This window comes from Talpa occidentalis, unplaced genomic scaffold, assembly GCF_014898055.3.
Source record: "Talpa occidentalis isolate TD23 unplaced genomic scaffold, MPIMG_talOcc4v2.1 talOcc4.15, whole genome shotgun sequence".
NCBI classification, from domain to species: domain Eukaryota; kingdom Metazoa; phylum Chordata; class Mammalia; order Eulipotyphla; family Talpidae; genus Talpa; species Talpa occidentalis.
This window is the reverse complement of record NW_023601543.1, coordinates 86,685,676-86,712,168: the sequence shown is the minus strand read 5'-3', so window position 1 is coordinate 86,712,168 and position 26,493 is coordinate 86,685,676. Positions and strand designations below refer to the sequence as shown.

At 51.2% G+C, this 26,493-nt stretch overlaps 1 protein-coding gene across 15 annotated transcripts in view; it reads left to right on the top strand.

Moving 5' to 3' along the window:
- STS (steroid sulfatase) overlaps positions 1-26,493 on the top strand; it is a 375,016-nt gene that overhangs the window by 96,203 nt on the left and 252,320 nt on the right. Inside the window, exon 10 of one of the 15 annotated variants that reach the window (XM_054695868.1) lies at positions 19,167-19,606. The exons of the other annotated variants lie outside the window; for them this stretch is intronic. Coding sequence (XP_054551843.1) covers positions 19,167-19,258 — 92 coding nt within the window. The 3' untranslated portion in view covers positions 19,259-19,606. Of the gene's footprint in view, positions 1-19,166; positions 19,607-26,493 lie in introns of those variants that run through there. 15 annotated transcript variants of the gene reach the window in all.

Below are 26,493 nucleotides of genomic sequence, written 5' to 3'. Positions count from 1 at the left end.
TCTACCCTCATAGCTCTACCCTCATACCTCCACCCTCATACCTCCACCCTCATAGCTCCACCCTCATAGCTCTACCCTCATAGCTCCACCCTCATAGCTCCACCCTCATAGCTCTACCCTTCATAGCTCCACCCTCATAGCTCTACCCTCAAAGCTCCACCCTCATAGCTCTACCCTCATAGCTCCACCCTCATAGCTCTACCCTCATAGCTCCACCCACCCTCATAGCTCTACCCTCATAGCTCCACCCTCATAGCTCCACCCTCATAGCTCCACTCTCATAGCTCCACCCTCATAGCTCTACCCTCATAGCTCCACCCTCATAGCTCCACCCTCATAGCTCCACCCTCATAGCTCCACCCTCCTAGCTCTACCCTCATAGCTCCACCCTCATAGCTCCAGCTCTACCCTCATAGCTCCACCCTCATAGCTCCACCCTCTCCACCCTCATAGCTCCACCCTAGCTCCTCATAGCTCTACCCTCATACTCTCCACCCTCATAGCTCCACCCTTAGCTCTACCCTCATAGCTCCACCCTCATAGCTCCACCCTCATAGCTACCCTCATAGCTCTACCCTCATAGCTCTCATAGCTCCACCCTCATAGCTCTCCACCCTCATAGCCTCCACCCTCATAGCTCCACCCTCATAGCTCTACCCTCATAGCTCCACCCATAGCTCTACCCTCATAGCTCCACCCTCATAGCTCCACCCTCATAGCTCTACCCTTCATAGCTCCACCCTCATAGCTCTACCCTCATAGCTCTACCCTCATAGCTCCACCCTCAGAGCTCCACCCTCAGAGCTCTACCCTCATAGCTCCACCCTCATAGCTCTAACCTCATAGCTCCACCCTCATAGCTCTACCCTCATAGCTCCACCCTCATAGCTCTACCCTCATAGCTCCACCCTCATAGCTCTACCCTCATAGCTCCACCCTCATAGCTCTACCCTTCATAGCTCCACCCTCATAGCTCCACCCTCATAGCTCTACCTTCATAGCTCCACCCTCATAGCTCTACCCTTGTGTCACCCTGATTACCTCCCTCAGATCCCACCTCCTGTATCATACTGTCGGGGAGGGGGCTAGACCTTCAGCACAAGGATTTGGAGGGACGCAATTCAGTCTGTAGTAACACCCTTCTCAATTGGAGACCCCACTGTCCAGGGTTTCAGAAAGCAGCTCTAACAGACTCGCTATTCTGGAGCGATGTCAGGATTGCTCTGTATTGTCATGTTAGGGAGTCTGGTTTGCCTTTCAGGGTGTCTGTCTGCGGGTAATCTCCACGTAATACGTTCTGTGTCTCCTTGTTCCACTGCAAGTTTGCACTCACAGGGTAATTAAAAAATTTTAGAGCACCGTACATTCAAATTGAAAAGGTGCAACATTTTGAAAGGTAGGAGAGGAGCTGCCAGTAATTTTCTGCTCATTAGTGTAATTCAAGAACAACTTTCATGGAGGAAAGAGCACAATGATTTTAGAAATGGTGTTTTAACATGCTGACATTTCAAACATGTTGAAAATCCCAAGTTAATGGGTAAAATACCCCCCTAATTGAATGTTACTTTTCTCTGACTATTTCAGACGTTCCCTAGCGGGGTAAGATGCACAAGGCAGGTATTGCCAACATCCTCCCTGTCCGTAATTGATGACGTAGCAGAACCAAGGGGGAAACGATGACCGTTTGCCGTGTGCTGTATACTGGGGGGAGGTGTTCAGCCGGACTTTATGGTGAGGTCACATGGCATTGCTAGAACATACCTGTTACCTGGTGGTGCTCACTTGGGGGTGTGGGGGGGGGCGATAGATTTTAGTTGAAGAAAATGGCAGGATGATCCAAAGCAGACAGACCATACATCGGAGCACCCCAAGAGTGGACTGAGATCTATGATTTCTGGATTTGAGGGCGGCATGTTTGTGTAAAACCCTATATCCGTGAGCACTCCCCACCCTGTAACCTTGGAAATTCTCATGATAGAGCTTATTATTATTCCTACAGTCGGCCTGATGCCTGTACCCACCAACTGCCATGAAACAGTGATGGAGGATCAAGTTACCGGGACAAAACCCTTAAGCAATAAAAACACAGACTAGCCAAGATAGACAGAGAAATCATGAAATTAAGCTGATTTCACTTTTCCTTGGCATTTTCTCATCCAGAGGGATGAAGTGACTACAAATTTCGATGGTTGGTACATCTTTGTGGGGTCTCTGGCCATGACGTGGCATGTTCCAAAATTACCCTTGTGAATCACCCCTCTTGGGTGATAGAGAAGATCACACAGTTATAGATCTTGTGACTTGAGGACAATTTCATTACAATGTCATTTAAGCCTTCCTCCCCCCCATGGGCCCATTTCTGTGTTTTGACAAAAGCTAAATTATGTCGCTGTCCAAATCTCTAACTAACCCACAACAAATCCTAAAATCCTTGGTACATGATCCAGAACGTTGCGGCACTAAGAACGTGGCCTTGAGTTGGAGATATAAAGTCCTTTTCCGACATCATGATTTTATTCCCCCTTTTATTTCCGGGAGATTAAGTATTTGTTGGGACTGTGGGGTAGAAGGGCGAAGACCTACTGCATTGCTAATAGAACTGAAAAACTTAATGACTTGCAACCAGGCACAGTCACTATCCCACAGTTTATGTGGGTCAGGAGTCCAGCTGGGCCCTCAAGCTCAGCCACAACTGGTATTGACTGGGCTGCGTGCTCATCCGAAGGTCTGACTGTTATAGGGCAGCCCCGATATTGAGCGGGTGGCCTGGCTGTGGGTCCTCCCCCGCGCGCTTACAAGGGACTTATGAACACTCCACTACAGACACACACAAAAGGTTCATAAAAGGTTTATTGACAAGGGAAAAGGAAAGAAGGAAAATGTGCAACTCAGGGAGAAAATAGGGAAACAAAGTCTTTCATGCGTCCTACCCGATCCGCCGACCCGGAAACCCAAAGTCACTCTCCGAGCTGGCCGGACGCTGCGAGCTGGCGGGGAGCCAAAATGGGGGACCCCCCCCCCAAAGCCCATGTGTCTGGCTTTATACCAGCCTGGCTGCTGAACCCCACCCTCAGGTCCCAACCACCTTCCCTTGGGTGGGGATGGGATCTGGAGTCCCCAGTGTCTTTGGCTTTGGCCTGGGGTGGGGGTGGAGTCCACAAAGCCTGTATGGGATCAGCTTTAAGACATCCTTTTCCCCCTAATGTGACTAGGGAAGGATCTGGTCCAAACTCACCCAGTGGATGTTGGTGGGAGTCAGTTGTTTAGCAGCTCTCAGATGGAGACCTTTAGTTTTTTGCTCCCTGTTAGCTGGAGGCCACCAGTTCCTTCCATGGAACCCCCAATGGCTTCTTGCTAAGGAGTGGCCATTATGGGATTGGGTGCCCTATGCTGTGAAGCCAAAAACGAGTCTGGTGGCAACTTAGAGTCGCAGTCCCTTTTGTAATCAGCACCCATTATTTCTGGGTAGCCTGTCTGATGAAAGCATACCGTGGTCCTAGCACACACTGCGGTGGAAGGCTCAGATATCTGAGTGTCAAGAGCCAGGCATCCCCGGAGCGCCATCTTGGAAGTCTGCTCCTGCACAGGTTTTCTCCCCCTCATTTAATCCCAAAGTGGAAAAATTAGGAACAGCAAGATCAGTGACTTGACCGAGTTTCACAGCAAACTGCAGCCTGTCCAAGACCCACCTGCTGCCTCCTGCTTTGTCGGTGTGTGTGGGTGTGCCCCGCCTGGCCTGATGCCAGCCGCCAAGCAGAGAATCGGTCTTGGGACCTGCCTCCTTGTGCATGCTCCATCCCACGCCCGTTTTCAGTGGCTCCTGGTGACTAGTGCCTACCTGCATTCACGCTCTCCAAAGCCCAGTGGCAGGCAGGCGGTGAGAAATTCTTTGGAAAAGGCTTCTGTGTGCATTTTACAAACCGCAATCTGTCACTGCCCGAGGGAGCGCCTGAAATCTGAGCCGCAGAGCTCGGAGCCGGTTCAGCCACCGAGATTCTGAGTCGTCTGACATGACAAGGCTCTGGGCCGGGTATTGCTCTTTCTCCCCCGCACTACAAAGCTTTCATGCTTGCTTCAAAAGGCAGCCGGTCGCCCTGGCCTGTGTTCGGAGGCTGAACCCGGCTAGGCTTCCTTCCGGAGGGGGGGTGGAGGGTGATTGTCTTGGCGGAGTGGCGAGCCCCAGAGAAGCCGCTGCACTCAGCTTCTCCACGCCCCAGGCCGGCCTTCGTGTGGAGTCAGACCCCTCTGCGTGTCCTCAGGTGAGGTTCTGTAACGCCGCGGCTTTCGCGCTGCCTTGTGATCGGCTCCGTGTCAACTGCTCATTGATGTCTTTGCTGTCTGAGTCCAAAGACAACGTGGAGAATGTGGGAGGGATTTTAGTTTGACTTTCTGCCACATTTCTCTGCAAAGTAGCTGTTTGAAAAAAAAAGAACTGAGGATTTTTTGAAGATGTTTCATGGAAGCACCACTGCTCTCCATCGTTATGATTGTTTTGGAGGTCGAGGGTCCCCCACCATGAGTTGTAGGCACCACAGTGCACCCACCATCCAAGCAGCCGTAGTCCATTGCCTGCAAGGGATTTTTTCCGATGAATTAACAGTATTTGCTACTTTTGTTCCCTTGTCTTGGGCCTGTAGCCCATTCTGCTGAGTAGTCACATTATTGAGTCTGGTGTGGTGACTCTGAGCCTCCGCTCGGGCCGGCTCATCCCACACCCAGTGACTCTGCTCTTTCCCTCAAAGAGCCTGTGGGCGGGAGAGTCTGCCAAGGACGCCAGCCAAGGAAAGAGCAACTCGAGTCGCCCTGGGGACTTGAGTTGCCCTCAGCAAGACACAGAAGCTCCTTCCTGACAAGGCAGCACAACTGTTTTGTGCGCCATTAGGAAGCATTTGCAGAATTGGTTATTTCCGGCGGGTTGGCCTCGGCAGAACCCGTCGAGAATAAGACGGGCCGGGCCGGATCGGATCCTGCATGCTGAGCCAAAGAGAGGGGACGCCACCCGGGAGGTGATGGACACCAGTGTCCGCCATCGCTTGCGCTCGAGGCAAGAGAGAGCTGGGGATCAGAGAATAGCCCCCCGCCCTCCAGCCCTGGGATCGCACGTCGCTTCGGTGGTGGACAGAGGGAACTGGAGCCTCCTGTTTGCCCAGAATCTGTCGTCACCCGTTCTGTGTCGTTCATCCCGGTAGACAAACAGCAAGCAGGTGAACACCTGAGGAGAGCAGGCACCTCCCTGGCGGAGAAGGTGGAAAACGTAACGAGACGACATGCACCTGCTTTGTTTTGCTCCTGAAATTCTCGTGGAAGGAGAACTTGGGTCAGGCAACCCCTTCGAGAGAAAACTCAACTCGTGAGCGTCTTCCAAGCTCATTTCCCAAACTCCCAGAGCCTTCCTCACGAATCATGCTTTAGTTCACATCTTTTTTTGCTAAGGAATCCCAGAAAGCTCTACATGTCATCACGAATGCAAACACCGACCCGAATTGTGGTCCCGGGGAACAGGTTTCAGAATGAGATGAGTGTGTTCACCAGGCGTTTGCTGTCCCGGGATGGAAGCGCTTGGCTGTGATGGATGATTGGGTTTGAGACCTGCTGCGGGCGTTGGCTCACATTGTCTTGAGTTGTTTTTTCCTCTGCATCTGTCGGGAAGGTTGGCTCACCGGTGTGCCTCGCCCCCTGGTCCGTCAGGTGTCGGGATGATGTGACGTTGTTACAGGGCAGGGAGCGGGGCAGCCCAAACCCTGCAAGCCTGCCTGCTCTAAATGGGTTCTGCCATCCGCCGCATCAACACAAAACACAGGAGACTTTAATGGGAAGGAACTTTAATACAACTAGGAAACAACACAGGAAAGGCAAAGAATCTAGTTTCTAAATCAAGCACCCAAAGTTCCCTGTCCCCTCGTGGGTAAAAGTCCATCCAGACCAAATGGGATTGGCCCAGAGCAAGGCCCCAAAGCCTGCCACAATCTAAGGCACCTTCCCGTGGGGACCCACAGAAAAGGGTCAGAAACAACCAGACAAGCCCCGAAGGAAAAGAGCAAAATCAACATCAAGATAAAAGCTGCCATTGTCCCCTCCCCACGGGTCCCACCCACATCTGTGTCACCCCATCCACGACCAAAAGACAAGCGCAGTTTCTTCACGTTTCTCTCCGCTCCATGTGCCTCCTCCAGGTCTCCTGGCTCCATCCTGCTCCTTCCTCTGTCTCTTCTGCAGCTTCTCCTCTTCCTGCTCAGCTCCACCCTCCCTTGGGTGGGGCAGGGAACCTCCCCCTTTCCTGGGGACCACCCTGTTACAAGTCCAGTTTCTAAATGAAGCACCCAAAGTTTCCCCTCCCCTCGTGGGTAAAAGTCCATCCATATGGGATCGTCTTAGAGCAAGGCCCCAAAGCCTGCCCCAAGTCTAAAGCACCTTCCAGTGGGACCCACAGAAAAGGGTCAGAAACAACCAGACAAGCCTGGAAGGAAAAGAGCAAAATCAACATCAAGATAAAAGCTGCCATGGTCCCCTCCCCACGGGTCTCCCCCACATCTGTGTCACCCCGTCCACAACCAAAAGACAAGCGCAGTTTCTTCACGTGTCTCTCGGCTCCATGCGCCTCCTCCAGGGCTCCTTCTGGCTCCATCCTGCTCCTTCCTTCCTCAGTCTCCTCTGCAGCTTCTCCTCTCCCTGCTCAGCTCCAGCCTCCCTTGGGTGGGGCAGGGAACCTGGAACCTCCCCGTTTCCTGGGGACCCCCCTGTGAGCATCATGGAAGGATGGATGGCGTGCACCGCTCTCTGTCCCCATAAGAATTGCAATAAAATCTGAATTACTTATTCCTGGTGCGTGCCCCGGCACCCTCTGATGAAGCCATGTGGACTGGACGTTTTCGACCTGGAAATCTTTGACCGGAGTCTGGGGGTGCTTACTCTCTGCGGGGCTGGAGCTGTGCTGTCTGTCGTCTTCCTCAGTAAAGGATTCATTTCGTATTATCTCCTTAACGCTGCCAGACTCACAGCGTTTCCTTCTTCATTTCTAATGTTGGGTGTTTCTACTTTGTCCCTGCCCTGCCTGCTGATCAGACTTGCTAATGTGTTCATTTTCTGGGCGCCTCAGAAGAGTGAAGTTCTGCTTTTATCCATTTGCCCAATTATATCGGTGTTTTCCCCGTAAGTCCAGTCTGCTCTTACCTCTATATTTTCCCTTCTGCTTGTGTCCTGATTATTTCCCCATTTTTTCCCTTGGTTCAATGGCACGTTTATCAAAGTCCGGTCTTTCTTCTCTGCTAATGCGCAGTTTCCGAAAGATGTGACCCGTATTTTTTGGAGCATTGATCCGAAGGTGTTTTTGGGTGTTTTCTAACGTCCACTTTCCTGTCTCCATTAACTTGTTTTTCTTGGAGTTGAAAACAATCTCCCGCCATTTTGCCCCTGGGGATGGGGTTGGTGGGGAGGAGAGAACAGGAATTAGGCCAGAGGGAGAGAAACAGATAGGGGAGCATTTCACTCGTGTGAAACGTGGGGAAGCAACACAAAGAAACTGAGAAAAGTCAACGAAAACAAGGCCTGGAATGGTGCAGAATTGAGGCCAGCAGGTGGGGACAGGGCGGGGGTGCTGGGGAGGGGCCGGATGGTCTGGGGTACAGAGATTCGGGGCTCTGGCTGGGTGGGGTGGGAGGTGGGAGCCTGTTTCTCTAAATCATACACGTTGTTGTAAACCAGCGTCGCCTCAAACAATAAATGTGAAGAGTTTCCGAACACATGGCGCATTTAATACCGAGTTAATCGCCGAAATCTGTCTTTTGAGCTACCTTCAGACCTGGCTCTGCTCTGGTGTCGCCTCCATTTAAATGTAGGTTTTCTGGACCACGCCCTGCACGCGAGCTTTGATTTTTTGGGTTTTTTTTTTTTTTGGTTTTTTTGCTTTCCATTTTTTATGCAACAACCCGTCTGCATCCATTAAGTCAACTGGACTGATCTCTGTGGGCTTCGTACAATTTCTGTCGGATCTTTCTGTGCGTTACTAGAAAAAATTTCGGTTCTTCAGTGATAACCGCAGGTGGCCCACCAACGCCTTTTAATGCTTTGAAATTGTGCCTCCCTGTGTTCCGGGGAGGCGGCCCCAATTAAGCATTATTTTCATTACTTCTTCTGCAGCACCTCTTTCCCCCCGCTATTGATATCGCTTCTGATTTCAGTAATTTCTGGGCTATCTCATAGCGCGTGAATGTTTGTGTGTTATTTCTTTTGTTTGTTTGCTTTTTAAGATTTTATTTATTTTACAGGCCAGAGGTAGGGGATGAGAGGATTCACCAGAGACAAAGTGGGGAGCAGAACAGGCGGATGCACTGAAATGCATTGGAAGAGGGAGCAGGGAAGAGGGTGGCAGGTTTTGGGGACCTCCCCTTGGGGTCCTTGGGATGTCTTTGTAGCCTGCTCTGTAGTCACCTTGAATTCCCCTTGATAAAAGCGCAATGACTTCTGCTTTGAAACCAATAAAACATCTGTGTCTCCATAAGTGTCCATAGCGAGTACCGGCACCCCCTGGGCCTCCCCCCGCCGAATGCAGCCAAGGCATCTGCTCAGCTTCGCCGACCCGCGCATTCAACCGTCCTGCGCTGGGTTCTTTGGAGAAATCTGTGCTTTCTCCTAACCTTTCCCGAGACGCAGGTAATGCCGGAGCTGTCACGTTCATCGCCAGTCATCTATTTTCATTATTTACATCCAAATCCTTGAGTCTCAAATTAACAACACTTGAAGGAGACCTGTTCGCACAAATGAAATTTGAATTGTAGATAGAGTGACACTCCGGAAGGGTTAGGTCATGTCGTAGCTTTTCGACGCAACCGAGATTTAATTTATGGAGTGTCGTTACGCAGAGAGAGCTCTAATGGCTTTTTAATTATTCGCAACTTCAAAAAATAAATGAGAAGGAGACCAGTTTCCAGACAAAGGGAGGGGAGCTTGGAAGCCCAGAGGATGCGATTATGCGGCAATGCCCTCGAAAAGAATCTCGGGGCACAGCAGTGGAATCCAGCCACGTCCTTCGCTCTGGTCCCTTCCGTCCTGGCTCACCCTCACCAGCTGCTGATCCCAAGAAGTCTTGGAAAATGGAGAAATCTGTTGTTTCGTTGTCAGGGACGTCGGGTAGGCGGAGGGTTCCAAAGGAGCAGCAGAAGCAACATGCCAAGTCCCTTTCTCGAAACTGGAGAGATGTCTGCAGAAAAATCCAGGGATCCTGGTCCAAAAGAAAGTGTTGTGAACAGCGTGGGCAGAGGAGGGACGTCTCCGCTCACGTCTGCGTCTATGGTGGGGATGGGGTTCGTTCACCTAAGAACCTAGAGCTCAAAGCTGAGCTGTAGTGGGTGAGGAATATCGTCAGTGGCAAAGGTAGCTGCGCTTGATGCGTGACAGCTTTCTGGTATAAAGTAGAAACGTCTTGGAGAGACATTTCCTTGGAGAACTGTAACGTGGGCACAAAGCAGATGCGGAGCATCTCTGTAATAATAATAGCATTCGTGGAATCTTTTTTTTTTTAAAGATTTATTTATGCACACAAGAGCTGGGGTGCAGACCAAAGGTGTGGGGGTCATGATGACTCCCCAGAGACAGAGCGGGGAGCAGAACAGGTGGATCCACTGAAATCCACGGCTGAGGGGAGCAGCGGGCGAGGCAGGAGAGGTCTGCTGTGCCCTGTGGGTAGCTCCCTGGCCGGGGATCGAACTCGTGCTGCAGAGGCTGCGGACAGCCTCATAGGTTGCATCTCAACCCCTTGTGCCACCACGGAGGCCCCAAGTCCACCCCTTTAATCCCCACTGGGAGGGTTGGGGGATCAGCATGAGGACTTGTCCGTTAAAGAGAAAGGCACACGCCGACTGGCGCAGACAAAGCTACTTCAGCCAAGCGTCGAGCCAGGCGGCAGCGGTTCCTGTAAATTCCTTGTCACGCTCCCACCTCAAGCGGCCTCTGAGCTGTCTGTGCGCCGCCGGGGCGGGGGGGCCACGAGGGACCTCAGTCCCTGGTTTCCCATGGAACCAGTCAGGTGCATTTCTCAGGGTTCAAAACCCCGATTGGCAGGCAGCAGGAGAGCGTGGCGGTAACGCTTTCTAGCAAGGGAGAAAGGTCACGCGGGGCCTCCAGAGGGTCTTCCACACCCGATAATTGCTCTGTGGGGGTCCCCCCAGTGCTGCAGCTCTTGAGTTGTCATTTTTGGTCCTAGACTGTGGGCAGGAGTGGCTTCTGGTTCAGTCTTGTCAAACGCTTCATTTCGCACTTTGGAAAACCTTTTTGCAAGACTCGTCTGCTTCAAATATGACCGATGAGCAGCTGATGCAGGGAGGTTTGCATGCCCAGCCGGCTTTGGGTGGGGGTCTCTGAGCAGGAGGCAACTTCTGTTCTGTGTCCAGAGTTCGATCCTCGGCCAAGGTGCTACCCAGAGGGTGCGACAGACCTCTCCTGGCTCCCGCTGCTCCCCTCAGCAGTGGATTTCATTGGATCCACCTGTTCTGCTCCCCACTGTGTCTCTGGGGAGTCCTCTCGCCCTCCTACCTCTGGCCTGCACCCCAGCTCTTGTATGCAAAAATAAATACAATAAAAAATTCAGAATATGAATTATACATGACCCCCCCGTGCACCCTGAATTCCCAATACCAAATAATAAATGCAGCAAAGGGGAATGTATTCATGAGAATTAGTATTTTTTCCTTAAACTTTATCCCATAATTAAACGTTCCAATCTAATGTCACTGAATTACGCGGGACACACAGCGTATCTGCTGTGGCCTCGAACACACGTTAGCATTTAAAGCCAACTGCAGGGCCTCCCCGGTGGCGCAGCGGTTGAGCGCTGGGTTGCAAAGCTGCCCGCGGCCTCTGCGGCGCCGGTTCCATCCCCGGCTGCTCCCTGGCTACTGGAGGAGGGTCCCACATGGCGCGCAGACCTCTCCTGCCGCCCGCTGCTCCCCTCAGCAGTGTACCTCGGTCCTTCTGCCTGCTCTGCTCTCCGCTCTGGCTCTGGTGGATTCTCTCACCCGCCCGCGCTTCTGACTGTACCCAGTGCTTGTATAAATAAATAAAAATAAATCTTTAAAAAAAATAAAAAAGTAAAGCCAAGTGCAGTGGTGGTATTAAAAGAAGACGCTTTTGGAAGGGAGTCCTTCCAGACGTTTGCGATTAAATCCCATCTTTTCGATATCCGAGGAAAATAGAACGTCCACTGTTGAGAGAGATCATATTTGTCACCATAAACTACTTAACTCTAAGATGCACGTCCCTGTACTGACCTAACCACGCGAGATTTATCACTGACCACCTCCACCGTCGTCGGTCCTTGAGAATTAAAATCAGATCGTCAGGTGCTTCTCCGGTCGCTCCAAGTTGGGGTGTGCGATTGGTCTGTCCAAAGCCACACCCAAGTTCCCATTATTGGGATTTCTGCCCAGATTCCCCCGCCACCAACCCCACCCTGGCTCATTCTCGCCGATTGCAGCTGCACTTTCAGGCACATTCTGCCGGGCCACTTGTATCTGTGATTTCTCTCGTGTCTGTAACAGAATAATTGTTCTTCGGAGTTACTCATCCACGTAACCCCGCAGGAGTCTCTTTAGCAATTACACCACAAGATCTTAAAGATAGGCGCTCTGTCATTTTTTTTTTTATTACTCCGGTAGTGCGCAATAAAATGCCTGATGGGGCTGAATTATAAAAACACCAGTTGTGGGAGTTGGCTGCCTGGGGGATCAGGAATAAAAATGAAACCTGCGCATTTTTTAAGATTCATTTTTCTCCTTTTATGGCTGCTTTCTATATTTGGAAATTATGTGACGATGACACATTTTATCCAGAGGATCACAGTTCCCATTTCTCAGAGGAAAAATGACATTTAAATACTACTGAGGAGAACTTGCATCCTTTGCGGAACTGAAGATGTGCACTACGACTGGTTTCTGAGGCGGGAGAAATGATCGATCGCCTAAAGGACATGGATAGAAAGCCATGTCTTCTGTACTTCCAGACGTTCGCAATTAAATCCCGTCTTTTAGATACGCGAGGAGAACAGAGCGCAGACAGCGGCCGCTGTTGACAGAGATCATATTTGTCACCATAAACTGCTTAACTCTAAGACGCACGTCCCTGCACTGATCTAACTCACGCAAGATTTATTACTGAGATTAAAATGCAGCCTCTCCCTTGCCTTACACAAACGAAGACGAAATCAAACTCAATTGCACCTGGACCATTTAATAACAAACGGCAACAACAAATATTTATTTTAGCCGGGCAGTCATTCATCGGCGCCATGAGTCTCAACACCAATAAACAACAATCGGAATTGTGGACAGGAGGGAGGCCAGACCACGTCGCCGTACAGCACTCGGCGTGATGTATGTCCACTTGCTGTTGGCAGAACGAGGACCCCACAGAGCATCGGCAGCGAGAGACCGTGCAGGGGAGATGCGCCAGGAGCGCTGACCATCCAGCAGGGTTGCGCTCAGCTGGCGTCCGAGAAGCCGCAGGGACAATCGAGTTTAGGTGTTTGCTGTAGACTAAAAATCAGCACGGGGAAGGAACCCAAGGTGTCTTGGGTGTGAGGTACCTGGAGAGGATTGGTGAGAGCCAAGGGCCTGCTGGTATCTAAATGGGATTAGAGAGGATGTGGACGCCCAGGTAGGAGAGCTCAGCCATCCGCCTGGTTGGTTATACGCTGGGCGTGATGACTTCCTCGCTCCCCCGACAGTGAGGACGGCAGTTCCCTGCCCTCAAGCCAAGAGCTCTTGCTCACTACCAAGTGGGAGACCGTGTTGGGTTTGGAGTCCCTTGATCAGCGTTGGGTCCACAGCTGGGAGAGGAAACTGAAAGCTTCTTCAATTGTTGGGGCAACAGAATTGCTCGGAACTAGGAAAGATAATTGAGTCGTTTTCGATTTTGATATTCAATCGGGAAGATTATTAGTTCAGTCGTCTAAAAGGGCATTTTAGAGGACGGGCAGTCATTGACCATCTATACGCAGAAATGCTATCAAAGAGACTATTGTGTCGCGTGGTCAATCAATAGATACAGACATTCAGAAAGACACGTAATTATAGGGGGAAGCCAACGTGGCTGAAACACAGAAACGCGTTGACTGGGAGTTGGAGAAATAGTTCCAAAGTTAGTCCAAGAATGGTAAAAATGAATCTGTCGTTGTGTTTTTTACATCGCCATGAAGCTTCGGGAGAATCAAAATGCCAGAAGCCACCGAGTACGAGAACACGCGTGGTTTTCATCATCGTTCTAGGTTAAAGAAGTAGAAATAAAGTCTTAAATCCACCCAGGTAGGCATCTGAGTCTACAAGCTGAGGCAGGCAGAGTCTGGTAGACGCCACCACGTTTCCACGTGTACACAGTCAAGTAGTATCGTGGCTCCCCTGCTCCTTACACATATTTTTCTTCCGTTTCTCATTAATATTCCAAAGGACAGTCTGTGGCAACCATAGCCTTGTGCCTTTACACACATGGAAACCTCACATAATAAGCGTGGATTTGTGCCTCTGTGGGGATTTGTGCTGCAGACTATAGACATGAAATGCGTCACCTTGGACACAGGGTAGCAAGAGCCACGGTAGAAGATGTCGGTCCTTTGAAGCAAAGGGTTCTACACGCCCGCGGGATTAGCAGAGGCACGTCATTTGCATTGTCTGGTCCCGGTTTTGTGATTCATGCAACGTGGCTGCATTTGAATGTGAACATTTCCATCTGAGATACCAGCCTGTAGAATGCGGTCAAAGTGAATTTTGCTTAATGTCCTTTGCTCATTTTTCTTTTGTTGTTGTTGTTTTTTTTTTTTTTTTTCCCTTTGGAATTTGTTATTTTTTTTTGGGGGGGGGGAAGCAGTTCAGAAAGAAGACTGAGATTAGGTGATATGAATAAAAAGAACATCACTGCTGGCCTAATGTAAGAATTTGGGGAAATGTGACTGCTCTACTTTCCAAAGAGGATTATATGGCCCGGAACGGGATGTCAAGACACAATTTATTCTTTGGAAGTGGATCCTCTCACATCAGAACACAATCCGCCGCTGCCTTCCCAAAATGCCGTGCGTGGCCAGTCATTGATTTCTTAAAGCCAGGCCCAGACCCACCAAGCCCGTTCCACCCATGTTGTTGGACCACATGAAACTGCCCTTTTCATCCATGGCTGTTTTGTAAGGTTCAGCTTCTCGATCTACAAGTGAGTTAAATTAACTCAGAGAAATCAGTGAACGTTCTTTACAAAACAAAGACTGGGGCCTGCAGGGCACTTACGTTCTACTCGGCATCGTGGTTTAAGCTTTGCCGTTGCTCGTACCCATGGCAGTGTGCGTTATAAATTTCTATTTGGGTCTCTCTTCCGGGAAAATGCAGGAAGGGTCATGCCATTGAAGGAAGATTCACAATGAAATGCAGGTAGTCATATGTACATTGTTTCTGGGCTAATGTGGTGCCCTCCCTTGGCTTGCCTCTCCATTCCTCTCCTCCCTTGTTTACCACAAAGCCTCTGCTTTGTGTTGAGATGGTGGCATCCAAGATGGTGGAATCCAAAATGGTAGACTCCAAGGTAGTGGAATTCAAGCTGATAGACGCCCAAGGTGGTGGAGTCCAAGATGGCAGGCTCCACAATGGCAGAATCCATGTTGGTGGACTCCAAGATGGTAGAATCCCAGATGGTAGACCAAGATGGTGCATGCAAGATGGTGAATTTCACAATTGCAAGCTCTAAGATGGTGGAATCCAAGTTGGTAAATCCAAGTTGGTAGACCAATATGGTGCATGCAAGATGGTGAATTTCACAATTGCAAGCTCTAAGATGGTGGAATCCAAGTTGGTAAATCCAAGTTGGTAGACCAAGATGATGGCAAACAAGATGGCGGACTCCAAAATGGTGGCCAGGACTCTAGGAACAAGGGTGAGCGGTCTCTGTGCTCATCATGTTGGGGAAAGAGTGTGAGCCAAAGATAAACCTTTGTATGACAGCACTGAGCTTTTAGAATGGTTCGCACTGCCGTGTAACCGAGCTTATTACGACCCAAAGGCTCCAGGTGGGGCGGGCCATGCTGGAGGGAAATATCCGATAATTCTAGCTGTTGATGATAAATTTAGAGCCAACTTTAGCGATACACAATTCACAGAGGATAAGTGTCCACTCCAAAATCTGTGGCGGGTCACAGAGATTCCGACACGCTGGAAATCCTATTTGGAAATGTCTTTTCCTGGGAGCTTATCCAAACTCCTGATGCTCTGAGTTCGGAGGTAGCTCAATCCATTGTTCTCAATTTGTAATTGCTGTGACAACATTCATTAAGACAGAAACCCTGAGAGCACGGGGTCTGATTTCGTCTGAGCGTCAGGGAAGTGTTACACAAATATCTTGAACGTGCGTAAATACTCCGAATACCACGTGCGATGAATAATAATGGCCGTCGGAACTGACTATCCAAAGTCAATCTACAGAAATGTCATCTTTTTGGAGGGAAGCTATTTTGACATATTAAATGGCAGCAATATTAAACAGAGCTGTCATTTTAGTGCACGTGGACGAGGACTGGGTTTGTTAAATTAGGAGCAGGACCAATGGGAAAAGTGAAAAGCAGGTCTTGACAGAAATAGGGGTAATATTGATCTCGGTTGAACATAAGAATTGATGCAAAGTGTGGAATCTCAGTGGATTCTTTACTTACAAAGGGGGTAGGGGAAGTTTTCTACCGCCATATTTATAGGTACAATTATAAATCTAGTCTCGTCCTCTTTTCAATTTTAAGAAACCCAGCAGACGGTGTCTGACAACAGACGAAATACAAAAAAGTCCCCCTGTTTGGGGCAGATCAACCCTTATTCCACAAAAGATCCAAAAATGAACAACATAAGCTTTGCTACTATTTTTAAGCAATCAACGTTTGCTCAAGTTCCTGCCTTGGGACAATCAAGTCCAGCCCAATGTTGTGACAATCTAATTTGAGATTAAAATAATAGGAATTAAAAAGAAACTGAAGGGGGAATGTGCGTAAGATGCCGTAGAATCGTTTAGTTCTGGACTAAGGACCTGGCTTCCGCTGCCAGGAATTTGCCTAAAGAAAACCGTGTGTCTCTTTGAACAGAAAGAAAGGTTGGGAATGTGGGTTCTTTGTGTGAAATTTTGAAAACTAGGCAGCTGATTCCGAGCTTTCATTCATGGAAGGGAAGCGATGGTGTGAGGTAGGCGAGTGAGACACTTTTTGGAGAGCCCCAAGGTCAAGTTCGTGACCTAGGCAAGCTGCTTCTTTGCTGTCTCCTGCCTGTCTTTCCCCCCTGGGGTCTGCGCTTTCCACAGTGTCCATCAACAGTCCCTACTGTGCAATCTCAGCCTGTCTGGACCTCTGTCCAGTGGGTATGACGACAGCAATGGGAAATGAGCTGATCCTGAGACGCAGACTCCTCCCTGGTGGACCGTGCTGGTCTCTCGAGTTCTGAGCTCCAAGGGGATCATAGCTTGTGATGGGCACCTTGCCTCCAGTCCCCCTGGCCCTGCTGGAGAGCAGACTCTGTCTCCCCACGGCTGGGGGCTGCATCGTGGGGGTGAGCGCAGTGAAATGCTCATAGAAGGGCTCTCCTTGAGGTCAGTGCCAGCTGCCTCTGATGGCGGGGGCCAGAGATAGGCCACGAGCCATTCTTTTTCGGAATTGCTGTCCATTGTTAAATTAACCCCTTCCAGGGTGTGACTAGTGAGCAATTTGTAAGGACGGGACTGTCTACAATGGCCGCCATCTCCACATTCCCTACCCTGGTCTCCCCTCTGGGTACTTCCTACAGCATCCGACACCTGCCACGGCAGCCTTTCTCCAGCTGGTTGAACGCCTGTGTCCATTATTTCTGCCCCTGCCCCCCCCCCCCCAGATGTTCTGCTCTTGCCCCCATCACTAACAGCGAGTGCCCTGAGACAGGTATGACCATCCCCATTCCTTGCATTCACCCTGCTGGCGTAAGTGCCCTGTCTTCAGTCTGGAAGAGAGAGCATTCCAGAGGAGGTAAGGTGGAAATGGCTAAGAGCAGGTGTTAGCAGAGCAAGCTGGTGCCCACCGGGATCTCGGAACCCACCATCACCCCTTTCACTCCTTCGTATAAACACCCACCCTCTGCCCAAGAGCAGCAGGGGATCTTGCAGACAGAGGCTGCTGCCCTCTTGGGTTTGTCACGGAGGATGCTGACTCCTTCATAGCTGGCAGTCATGGAAGGGGGTGGGTGGTGCAGCAGAGACCCCCCTCATTCCACCTGGGGAGAGGCTAAGAGCCTTAGCCTCACCCCTGGTGGGCAGGTCGCCCCCAGAATGGGCCAGAAACGCCTTGCTGTAGTTATGCAAATCCACCCTTGGCGGAAACACCAGCTTTGAATGTCACTGTTGGACTTTGCATTTGAATCCCTGAGGGTGAATTCCTCCTCTCTTTCCAATGGCCGCTCTTCCGGAGGTTTCTCACAAGCCCTTATAGCTAATTGCTTGGCTTGGACTGGTACTGACTTCAGAGTAACTTCTCCCTCCCAGCCTGGGTGCTCCCCCTTGAAGGGGGGTCATTTGCAAGAGCAAAGAGCAGAGAGAGACACCTGGAGGTCAGGTGAGGAAGGGAAAATCATCGTCTTCCCAGTGAGGAGGGAAGGTCAGCTTTGCAGGCAGTGACTGAGTCTAAAGGATGAGTGACCCGGGCAGACACCAGTCACCCAGGCCTTGCCTGAGCCCTGGGCTGGATTTTCTCACCCTTGAGCTCTTGAGTTGACTTCTTGCACCCCTGAAAGTGAGTGTAGTTTGGAGATGCATCTATGAAGAGTTGATTAGCTTTGAACAAGGTCCTAAGGGGAGGGTCCTGATCCCACAGGACTGGGCATATTTGGAAAGGCCCATGGAAACGGACATACACAGAAGTGGTGAAAGTGATGTTATGGGGCAACACTGAGAGCTCCAAAGCCCACGTGTCTGGCTTTTATATCACACCTGGCTGCTGAACCCCACCCTCAGGTCCCAGCCACCTTCCCTTTGGTGGTGATGGGATTTGGAGTTCCCAGTGTCTTTGGCTTTGGTCTGGAGTGGGGGTGGGGTCCACAAAGTCTGTATGGAATTAGCTTTAGGACGTCCTTTTCCCTCCTAACAGTGATGGAAAGAGGGAGCGCTCCTCTGATGGTGGGAATGGACGTGTGGGGAGGCCCCTTGGAAGAGAGGCCTTTTCAGATTTTATAAAAAACCACAAAAGGAAATGCTACAGGGCCCAGCAATGCCTCCGCCCTGACTCTGAAGAATATGAAGACACTAGTGGGAAAAGCTGTATGCACCCCGTGTCCGTAGCAGCACCGTTAGCAGCCAAGACATGGAAACCACCCGTGCACCCAAGGAGAGATGAGTGGATAAAGAAGATGTGGTCGGTGTCCACAGTGGAATACTACGCAGCTGTGAAAAATGACGACAGTGTGCCTTTTGTGACAACATGGGTGCCCTGGGAGGTGGTGATGCCAAGCAAAGTAAGTTAGGAAGGGAAAGCATTGTGGGATGGTTGCTCCCACATGTGGGCTAGAGACCACCAAAGAAAAAGAATGTAGAAATGACTTAGACGCTGTGAAAAATACAGTGGTTGCCAGAGGGGGCAAGGGAGGGAAGAGGAGAGGGTGTCAGCGTGATAGAGGAAACGACACCGGACCTTTGGTGCTGGCTGAGCTCCTCCTTCTGTACACGGAGGAGAAATCCACCCCTGACATTTATACAGTCTGCAAAATCAATAGACTTTATTTGAGAGAGAAAGATCACAACCAAGAGGAGGAACTTATTTCTTCTCTATTTAGGAACATCCCGAGAGGCTTCCCAAATGCCTGAGATGAATCTCTCAGCTGTACCACGGCAGGAAAAGTCATTCACAGCACATTTCGAATCTTCATGTACCTTTTTACACAGGTGTCCGTCTCCAGGTGCGTCTCGCTCATGGCAAACGTTGCGTGACGAGATAGTACCGGGGTGTTAAGAGGAATGAACAGGCTGACTTCAGCCAAATCGCTGGCATTTTCAGCCCCAGAGTCCTTTCTGTGGGGTGGGGGGGGACGGGGGAATCCAGACCAGGCAGGGCAAAGGCTCTTGTGCAATGGATCTGCCAGCATCCCAAGGTGGAGAGAGATGCTGATAATACTGCCTGGACAACCTCACCCTGTACCTCTCTTCTTCAGGTCTGTGCGGTCGGCTGCTGGAAGAGAGAACCCTGCACATCAGCCAGGCCTCCTCCTCTCAGTTGGCCAAGCCCTTCAACCTCCCACCCTGATCCATGCCTTTGACAGCAGCTCTGGGGAGTTGGTGGGCATGGTCATACCCTACCTGCCTTCCCCCAGTCTGGGTTATCTCGCATTTCTAAGACTCTCTCCTGCTTCCCGGCCTGGATCCTTGATCTCAGCAGATCAAGGATGGTTTTCTCTGCCCACCGCTTACCAACAAAGCAGTTTGCCTCAGAGTGCGTCTTTTCGAGCATCATGTTGTGAAAGATGAAGCTGAAATGCCACCGTGATCTAGCTTTTTGAGAGAAGTTTTCAAGAGATTCTTTCCCAGAGTCAAACCCAAAAAGAAATCGGAATAAAAGCCAGTTGGCTGCAACTCAATGGGTAGGTCTGGTGACTAATCCGGGGCAATTTAGTATTTAACTATTGAACAAAAGATAAAACGAGAATATTCATTTCGCACGAAACTCTTCTAGGCTTCCAAATATTGTGAATTGTCTGCTCCCCCGCCCCCATAATTGACATGTTGGTTTAGCTGCAGTCTTCAATTTTTAGTTATTAAGACAGACACCAAGAGTCACTAAACTTCCTGTGATGAAGAAGGCAGCCCTGCATGGTGGAGCTCATGTTCTGTGTACGATGACTTTAACACGTACGCAAATGCGCAGGCGATTGTTGGACAGCGTTGGACGGCTGCTTTATTCAGCTCACACGGTCACGAAGGTAGGGAGCGGGGGCAGAGTTATCAGGTAAACTGAAATGACAGCCCCATCACAAATCAAAATGTTTTTAAAGTAAATGAAAAAAGTATGTTCATCAAAACACCACTTGAAGGAGGCCCTCCCCGGTGGCGCAGCGGTTGAGTGCTGGGTGCAAAGCTGCCCGCGGCCTCTGCGGCGCTGGTTCGATCCCCGGCTGCTCCCCGGCCACCGGAGGAGGGTCCCGCATGGCGCGCAGACCTCTCCTGCCGCCCGCTGCTCCCCTCAGCAGTGTCCTTCGGTCCTTCTGCCTGCTCTGCTCCCCGCTCTGGCTCTGGTGAATTCTCTCACCCTCCCGCGCTTCTGACTATACCCAGTGCTTACATAAATAAATGAATAAATAAATCTAAAAAAAAAAAATCACCACTTAAAGGAGTGAAAAGATCAGCTAGAAGTTGAAGTGGTCGTTGGAATGCCACGTCCTGAGTTGATCAGCATCTCCTGAATATATCTACAACTTTTTATGCTGAACATAGAGCTCTATCCTGAATACGTGTGGGACTCTAAATGCTGAATTTGTGCCTGTACATCTCTCTATACTGAGCCCATCGGATAGCTTGAATACAGAGACACCTTTACACACTGAATCGATAAAGCATGCCTATCAAATCACTGCCAAAATTACAGACCAACCAGCAAAAAGATGGGCTTGATCAGTCACATTGAGAAGAGATTATCGACATAGTCTTTACACATAGGAAAATCCGAGGAAAGCCAATTGCATCCACAGCTTTGTACCTCTGTGTGGCTTCCAGAATTTGCTGGGATGAAGACGGACAGCAGTGAGTGTTGGTGAAGACCTGGAGCCACTGGAACTCTGACGGGTGAGTACGTTGCTCAGCTGGGAAAACCGGTAGGACCTACTAATGCGGACGACTTGTCAATTCCACTCCTGGAGATTTGCAGATGTCAGTCACCATCGACCTGGAAAAACAGGGTTCTGGGCCTCCCTGGTGGCGCAGCGGTTGAGCGCTGGGTTGCGAAGCTGCCCGCGGCCTCCGCGGCGCCGGTTCGATCCCCGGCTGCTCCCCGGCCACCGGAGGAGGGTCCCACATGGCGCGCAGACCTCTCCTGCCGCCCGCTGCTCCCCTCAGCAGTGTCCTTCGGTCCTTCTGCCTGCTCTGCTCCCCGCTCTGGCTCTGGTGAATTCTCTCACCTCCCGCGCTTCTGACTGTACCCAGTGCTTGTATGTATGTATACATGTATGTATGAATAAATAAATAAATAAATAAAGATGGAATTTCGAAATACTTTTAAAAAAAAAAGAAAGAAAAACAGGGTTCTTAGCAGAACCCCTTGTAACCATCTCAAATGGAAAACAACCCACTGTCACCAGCAATAAACTGAACTCGACAAAGGAAAAGTCTTGGGACTCGGTGCTGAAGGATGCTTGAATCTGTGTCCCTCCCGGACGTGACCCGTTAATCATCTCCGCCTTCCCCGTGGCTGTCCCGGAGCTCAGCACGGGTTTGATGTCTGTGGAACGCAAGTGATTGAATTCTGGGGAGAAGAAACAGAAACAGCTTTTCCAACGGAAGGAACAAGGCCTTTGAGGTTGACTCTAAAGGGCCCTGTAAAAACTCTACGAGGAGATTTAATTACGAGGGAGGAGATCTGCTGAGTGATGTGTCTAATTCCCACGGGGGCTAATTGGATTCGGCGACTGAGAAAGCGGAATAGGTTTTTGGACAAAGAGAACTGAAGGTTTCTCAGGTCCATTGTTGACCACTGTTAAGTGATACCCCGGAGAGCCATGTCCTTGGCCGGCGCCCACGACCTCTGTTTACTTCTTCTGAGAGACGGACCCCTCAGCGGAGGACCCTCGACTGTGAAAACTGCTCCGTCTTCAGCCCGGCCTGTGAGTGGAAGGGATGACACTGATACTTGTTTATTATCTGACACGACTCTAATAAGAAAGACCCTGGAGCCTTCACCTCTGGAGACGAGGAATTCATAGCTCTGGGATAAAAAATGCCGCTCGCCAGGAATCCGTGCACCGAGTACTTGTCTTTAAACCGCAGGCACAAAAATGCCTCTTTTCAGAAAGGAACAGCTGCCTCAGATCTCGGATTTAATTTGCAGGGGCAGGCGTGAGGACAGGGACATGATGCTTACCTTCTGGCAGGCTGAGCTCTTGTCTTGCTCCAGCTCTCATGCTGCTGTGAGAGGGAGATTCTTCTCCCGTGATGCCCACCTTGAAAATACATTTCAAGTGGGATTTTCAGAGCAAGACCCTTTCTCAATCCCACTGCCGTCTGGGAGTGCAAAGGACGCGTAGCTCACCCGGGCCCTGGCGGGGCAGCCACCCTGATGCTTGCTTGTTGCTGCATGTTGTGCAAAAGCTGAGCTCTCACTCCCCTGCTCCCTCACCTCAGGGGCTTGCCCTGTTCTCCCTAGAAAGCCTCATTACGCAAGTAGCAAGCCCTGTCATTCAGTCTCATGCAGGACAGATGCCCTGAAGGAACGTTCTTGGTCACTCTTGACGTCTACACCCCATCTCGCGGGGTCTGTTGTAACGTTGACCTCTAACCCAGGTGGTGGGTGGAGGGACGTCTAGGCCCCCCGCCTCCGAGGACTGTCACAGAGAACCCCAGCTCCAAGCAGTGGTGCTAAGGGCCTGATGTCATTTTGCAAGGCAAGCAGGACTGTGTGCCTCTGAGCCAAATAACGCACTCACCTGTCGATATTTGAATAAGTTGCTTTTTATAGACTTTCCGATAGCGCTGCATTTTATTAACTGCCCTGCCCTGGACGCGTCCTACTTGGAACTTGCTTTTATCTGCACCAGTTTCCCCTCTGAAGGGCCCGTGGTGTTTTGTTTCACTGTCTTGTACGTGAGCTGTGTGGTCTTCCTGCCGTGCAGCTGGCCAGTGCATTGCTGCGCTTCCGAGGGGCTGGCGGTTGCCCGGTTTGGGTGTCACAAAGCCGCGCACCCTCATTCACGGCAGGTGCAGACGAGTCCATCTTGGGCCCCAAGACGCCTGCACCGCGCTGTGGATTGCACATCACACGTGCCGACGAGGGTCAGGCCGGTGACTCCCTGGCCACTGTCTGATAAGCCCCGTGGGCCTGGACTTGGGTCTCTCAGGCCTGGACAAGAGAGGGTGACCCTTCAAGATGGGGCTGCCCAGATGAAAACCACTGTCCCAGTGACAATAAAGGGGGCGTGTCGTCTCCATCTGCCTGTTTAGAAGTTGACTCAGAACTTGGACAGGAGAAGGGGCATCCATGGGGGTCATCTGGGCCTCAGAGAGGTGACATTTCCCCTCCATGGTTTCAGTAGCTGCCCTGATGTTTTCTCATCCACAAAACAATGCAGGTGTATGTGCAAAGCATGTGGTTACACGTGTGTGTGTGTGTGTGTGTGTTTTGTTGCTGATGTCCTAACGCTCAGATTAGAAACGGGAGCTGGTGGTGGAGGCGGATGGAATCACATCCTCGTCCACGTCCTCTCTCCGCGTCTTTCCAGGCTTCGCTTGAAGACTCAGCGAGCTGACCGTGAAGAGTGGACGGTAGAAACTTTAGAAACTTCCATGCACTGCAAAGAGCAGCATCGTGCATGCGGCCCAGGCGTCGGTTATCTAAATAAAACATGACACTCGCTGGTGTTTGCAGAGAAAGGCAGCGGCCGCAGCTCGGGACGGGAACCCAATTTGCTTAATAGCTTCGCCGGTGATGATGAATAAACGATCTGAATAAACGATCGTCCGCAGCCGGGGCTGTTTGGATGGAAGTAACTTTCTGGAGGTGTTTCAAAGGAGGCGAGGGTGGGTGCAGAAATATTGAATTTTTATAACTCCGGGCTCTTTACTATCAGATTAATAATTCTATGACTGTTGATGAGATTCGTAGAAGTTAAGTATTATAGGATTTGATTTCTCTTTCTAGCGGCGCGTTCCCTGACCTTCTGATGACCGTTCCTGAAAATAATTCGCACTTTCTTGCAGAGCAGAAAGTTAATTGCTTTCTCTCTTTGGAGCACGTGTCTTGTCCATATTTCTCTGCGAATGTTCTTCAAGTTTGGCTTTTGTTGAAGAGAAACACTCTCACTTCACTTACCTTGAAATGACCTTGCGAAGCAAAAGAGAAAACAGAAGATTCGCCGGGCAGGAGCGGTCATGTCCACGCTCGCAGTCGCAGAGGAAAAGCGACGCCTGGATGTTGACTCCAGTGAAGAGACGCCACACCGGAAGCTTCAGAACATGGTTTCGTTGGGTTTTTATTTGTGAATTTGGAACCACCGTCAGCTCTGCGGTCTTCATCGGCTTAGAGTGACACAAAATGCAGTTTTGGGGCATTAAGAACACAATATATTGGGCAAAAGTGGGACGGAATCCGGGCTGGCGGACAACCCGTTGGCGGGAACCGAGGGAGTCGGTCATCATGGGGACACGCCGCGGGCCTTGAGAAAATGAAGTTGTTAGGGGGAAAAGGCTGTCCTGGAGCTGACCCCATACAGGCTTTGTGGACGCCACCCCCACCCCAGGCCAAAGCCAAAGACACTGGGGACTCCACATCCCATCCCCACCCAAGGGAAGGGGGCTGGGACCTGAGGGTGGGGTTCAGCAGCCAGGTTGGAATAAAACCAGACACGTGGCTTTGGGGGGGTCCCCCATTTTGGCTCCCCGCCAGCTCGCAGCGTCCGGCCAGCTCGGAGAGTGCCTTTGGGTTTCCAGGTCGGCGGATCGGGTAGGACGCATGAAAGACTTTATTTCCCTATTTTCTCCCTGAGTTGTCCATTTTCCTTCTTTCCTTTTCCTTGTAAATAAACCTTTTATGAACCTTCTGTGTGTGTCCTGCAGTGGAGTATTCACAAGTCCCTTGCAAGCGCGCGGGTGAGGACCCACAGCCAGGCCACCCGCTCAATATCGGGGCTGCCCTATAACAAAGTGACTAAATTTTCACCAAATAAAGTGCCCGCCGCACAGGTGTGCCGTGCTCACTGTGTGTCTTCGCAGACGCTTCTTCATCCTTAGCTGTGCTCTTCGGAGAAGCGTCTGTGTGTGTTCTCTGTGCTTCTCCTTGGGCGTGGGCGGATTTGATTGAACCGTGCACGTGTGCACACGAATCCACATACGTGTTACTCCCACAGTGTTTCCTACCAACAGTCCTGGAATAGACATCTACATGCGTCCTGACTCTGTGTTGATGTAAACTCTCATCATTGATCGGCACAAAAAGACGTCGTCGACCGCGGCTTCTGCTGGTGCGTTGGGTTGATTCCCGCTTGATAAAACACGGCTGAAGAGAGTTGTTCGCTTTTCAGGGTGCCAGCGCATCAGTCCTGTCTTCTTGCATTCTGCTTTTCCCCCTACTCCCTCCCACCCGCCCTTGTGTTCCTGGTCTTGGTTCAGAAGACTTTTGCCATCAAGGTCATAGTCACAACTTCACAGGTTTTCTCCTGGACGTTTCAAAGCGTCGTTTTTCACCTTCAAGTATTTGCTCTCAAACACCCTCCATCAAGCCCATCGGCTTCTGAGCTCCCTGCGCCTCGTCGGAAGGAATTTAGGTAAAGTGTGTGCCGCAGCTGAGAGCAGAGCGGGTGAGCGACCCGGGCTCAGCCTACGGCAGAGGCATCGGCGAGAGCTCTGGCCTGTTGGCCGCGGGACGGGGCAGGCCTGGGTGTGGAGCAGAGTCTGGGACCAGGAGGGCGTTTTGCTCTCTGGCACCTGCCCGCGAGCTTGGAGGGAGGAAGCCGCCTGCCCCTTCTTGATGCACACCCTCCTGTCCAAGCGTCCAGGACATTGATGCTGAAGCCTCGTCGGGCCGTTGGCTTCCCTAAATCTTGTGGCTGCAACGGCAGTGACAGTGAGTGACCGCGCACTGGCACATTCGCTTCCCCCGCACGCGCGTCCTCAGCAGGCCAGGCCGGGTGAGTGGGCTGGAGGACAGGCTCCCACAGCTGCGCTTTTCCCGGGCTCTTGCACACCCTGGCAGGTCCCGTCCTCGGTTATTCTGCGTCATCATCCCGAAGGCGCTTCCCCAGGTGGGAGCGACGCTCGGTGAATAGATAAAGATTGTGTTCTTGAGCCGGCGGAGACGGTGTTGATCCCAGAGCAGAGATGGCCATGTGAGTCGCTGGCAGGGCGGCCCTCGCTATGGCTTGTCCCTCGCTGGACAGGCCCCAGGGGAGCAGCATCGTGAACTCAAGGGCCACGTGGGCTAGTTAAGTGCCAGCCAGGCCCTGGGGTGCCTTGTGTGAGAACCCGCTGCCCAGCCCGCAAGAGGCAGCAGGCAGATGGGGAACGTGAGCTGGTGGACACCTGGCTGCTGTCCGCCCACCCCGAGCTCTCCCACTGAGGACACCAGCTGCGTAGGTGCAATGTGCTTGTGTGAGGTGTGGCCACACAGTAGGTCGGCACGGACTGGGAGAAGGTGGGTCGAAGGGCAGCGCAGGGTGGCGGGCACAGTGCCCACTGCGTGCGAGGGCTCGATCGGCTTCCCTGGAATGGGAAGTGTTCCCGCAAAGGGGCATCGAGTGAGAGGTGCCGGGTTGGGACAGGAAAGGGGAGACAGTCGAGGGGGGG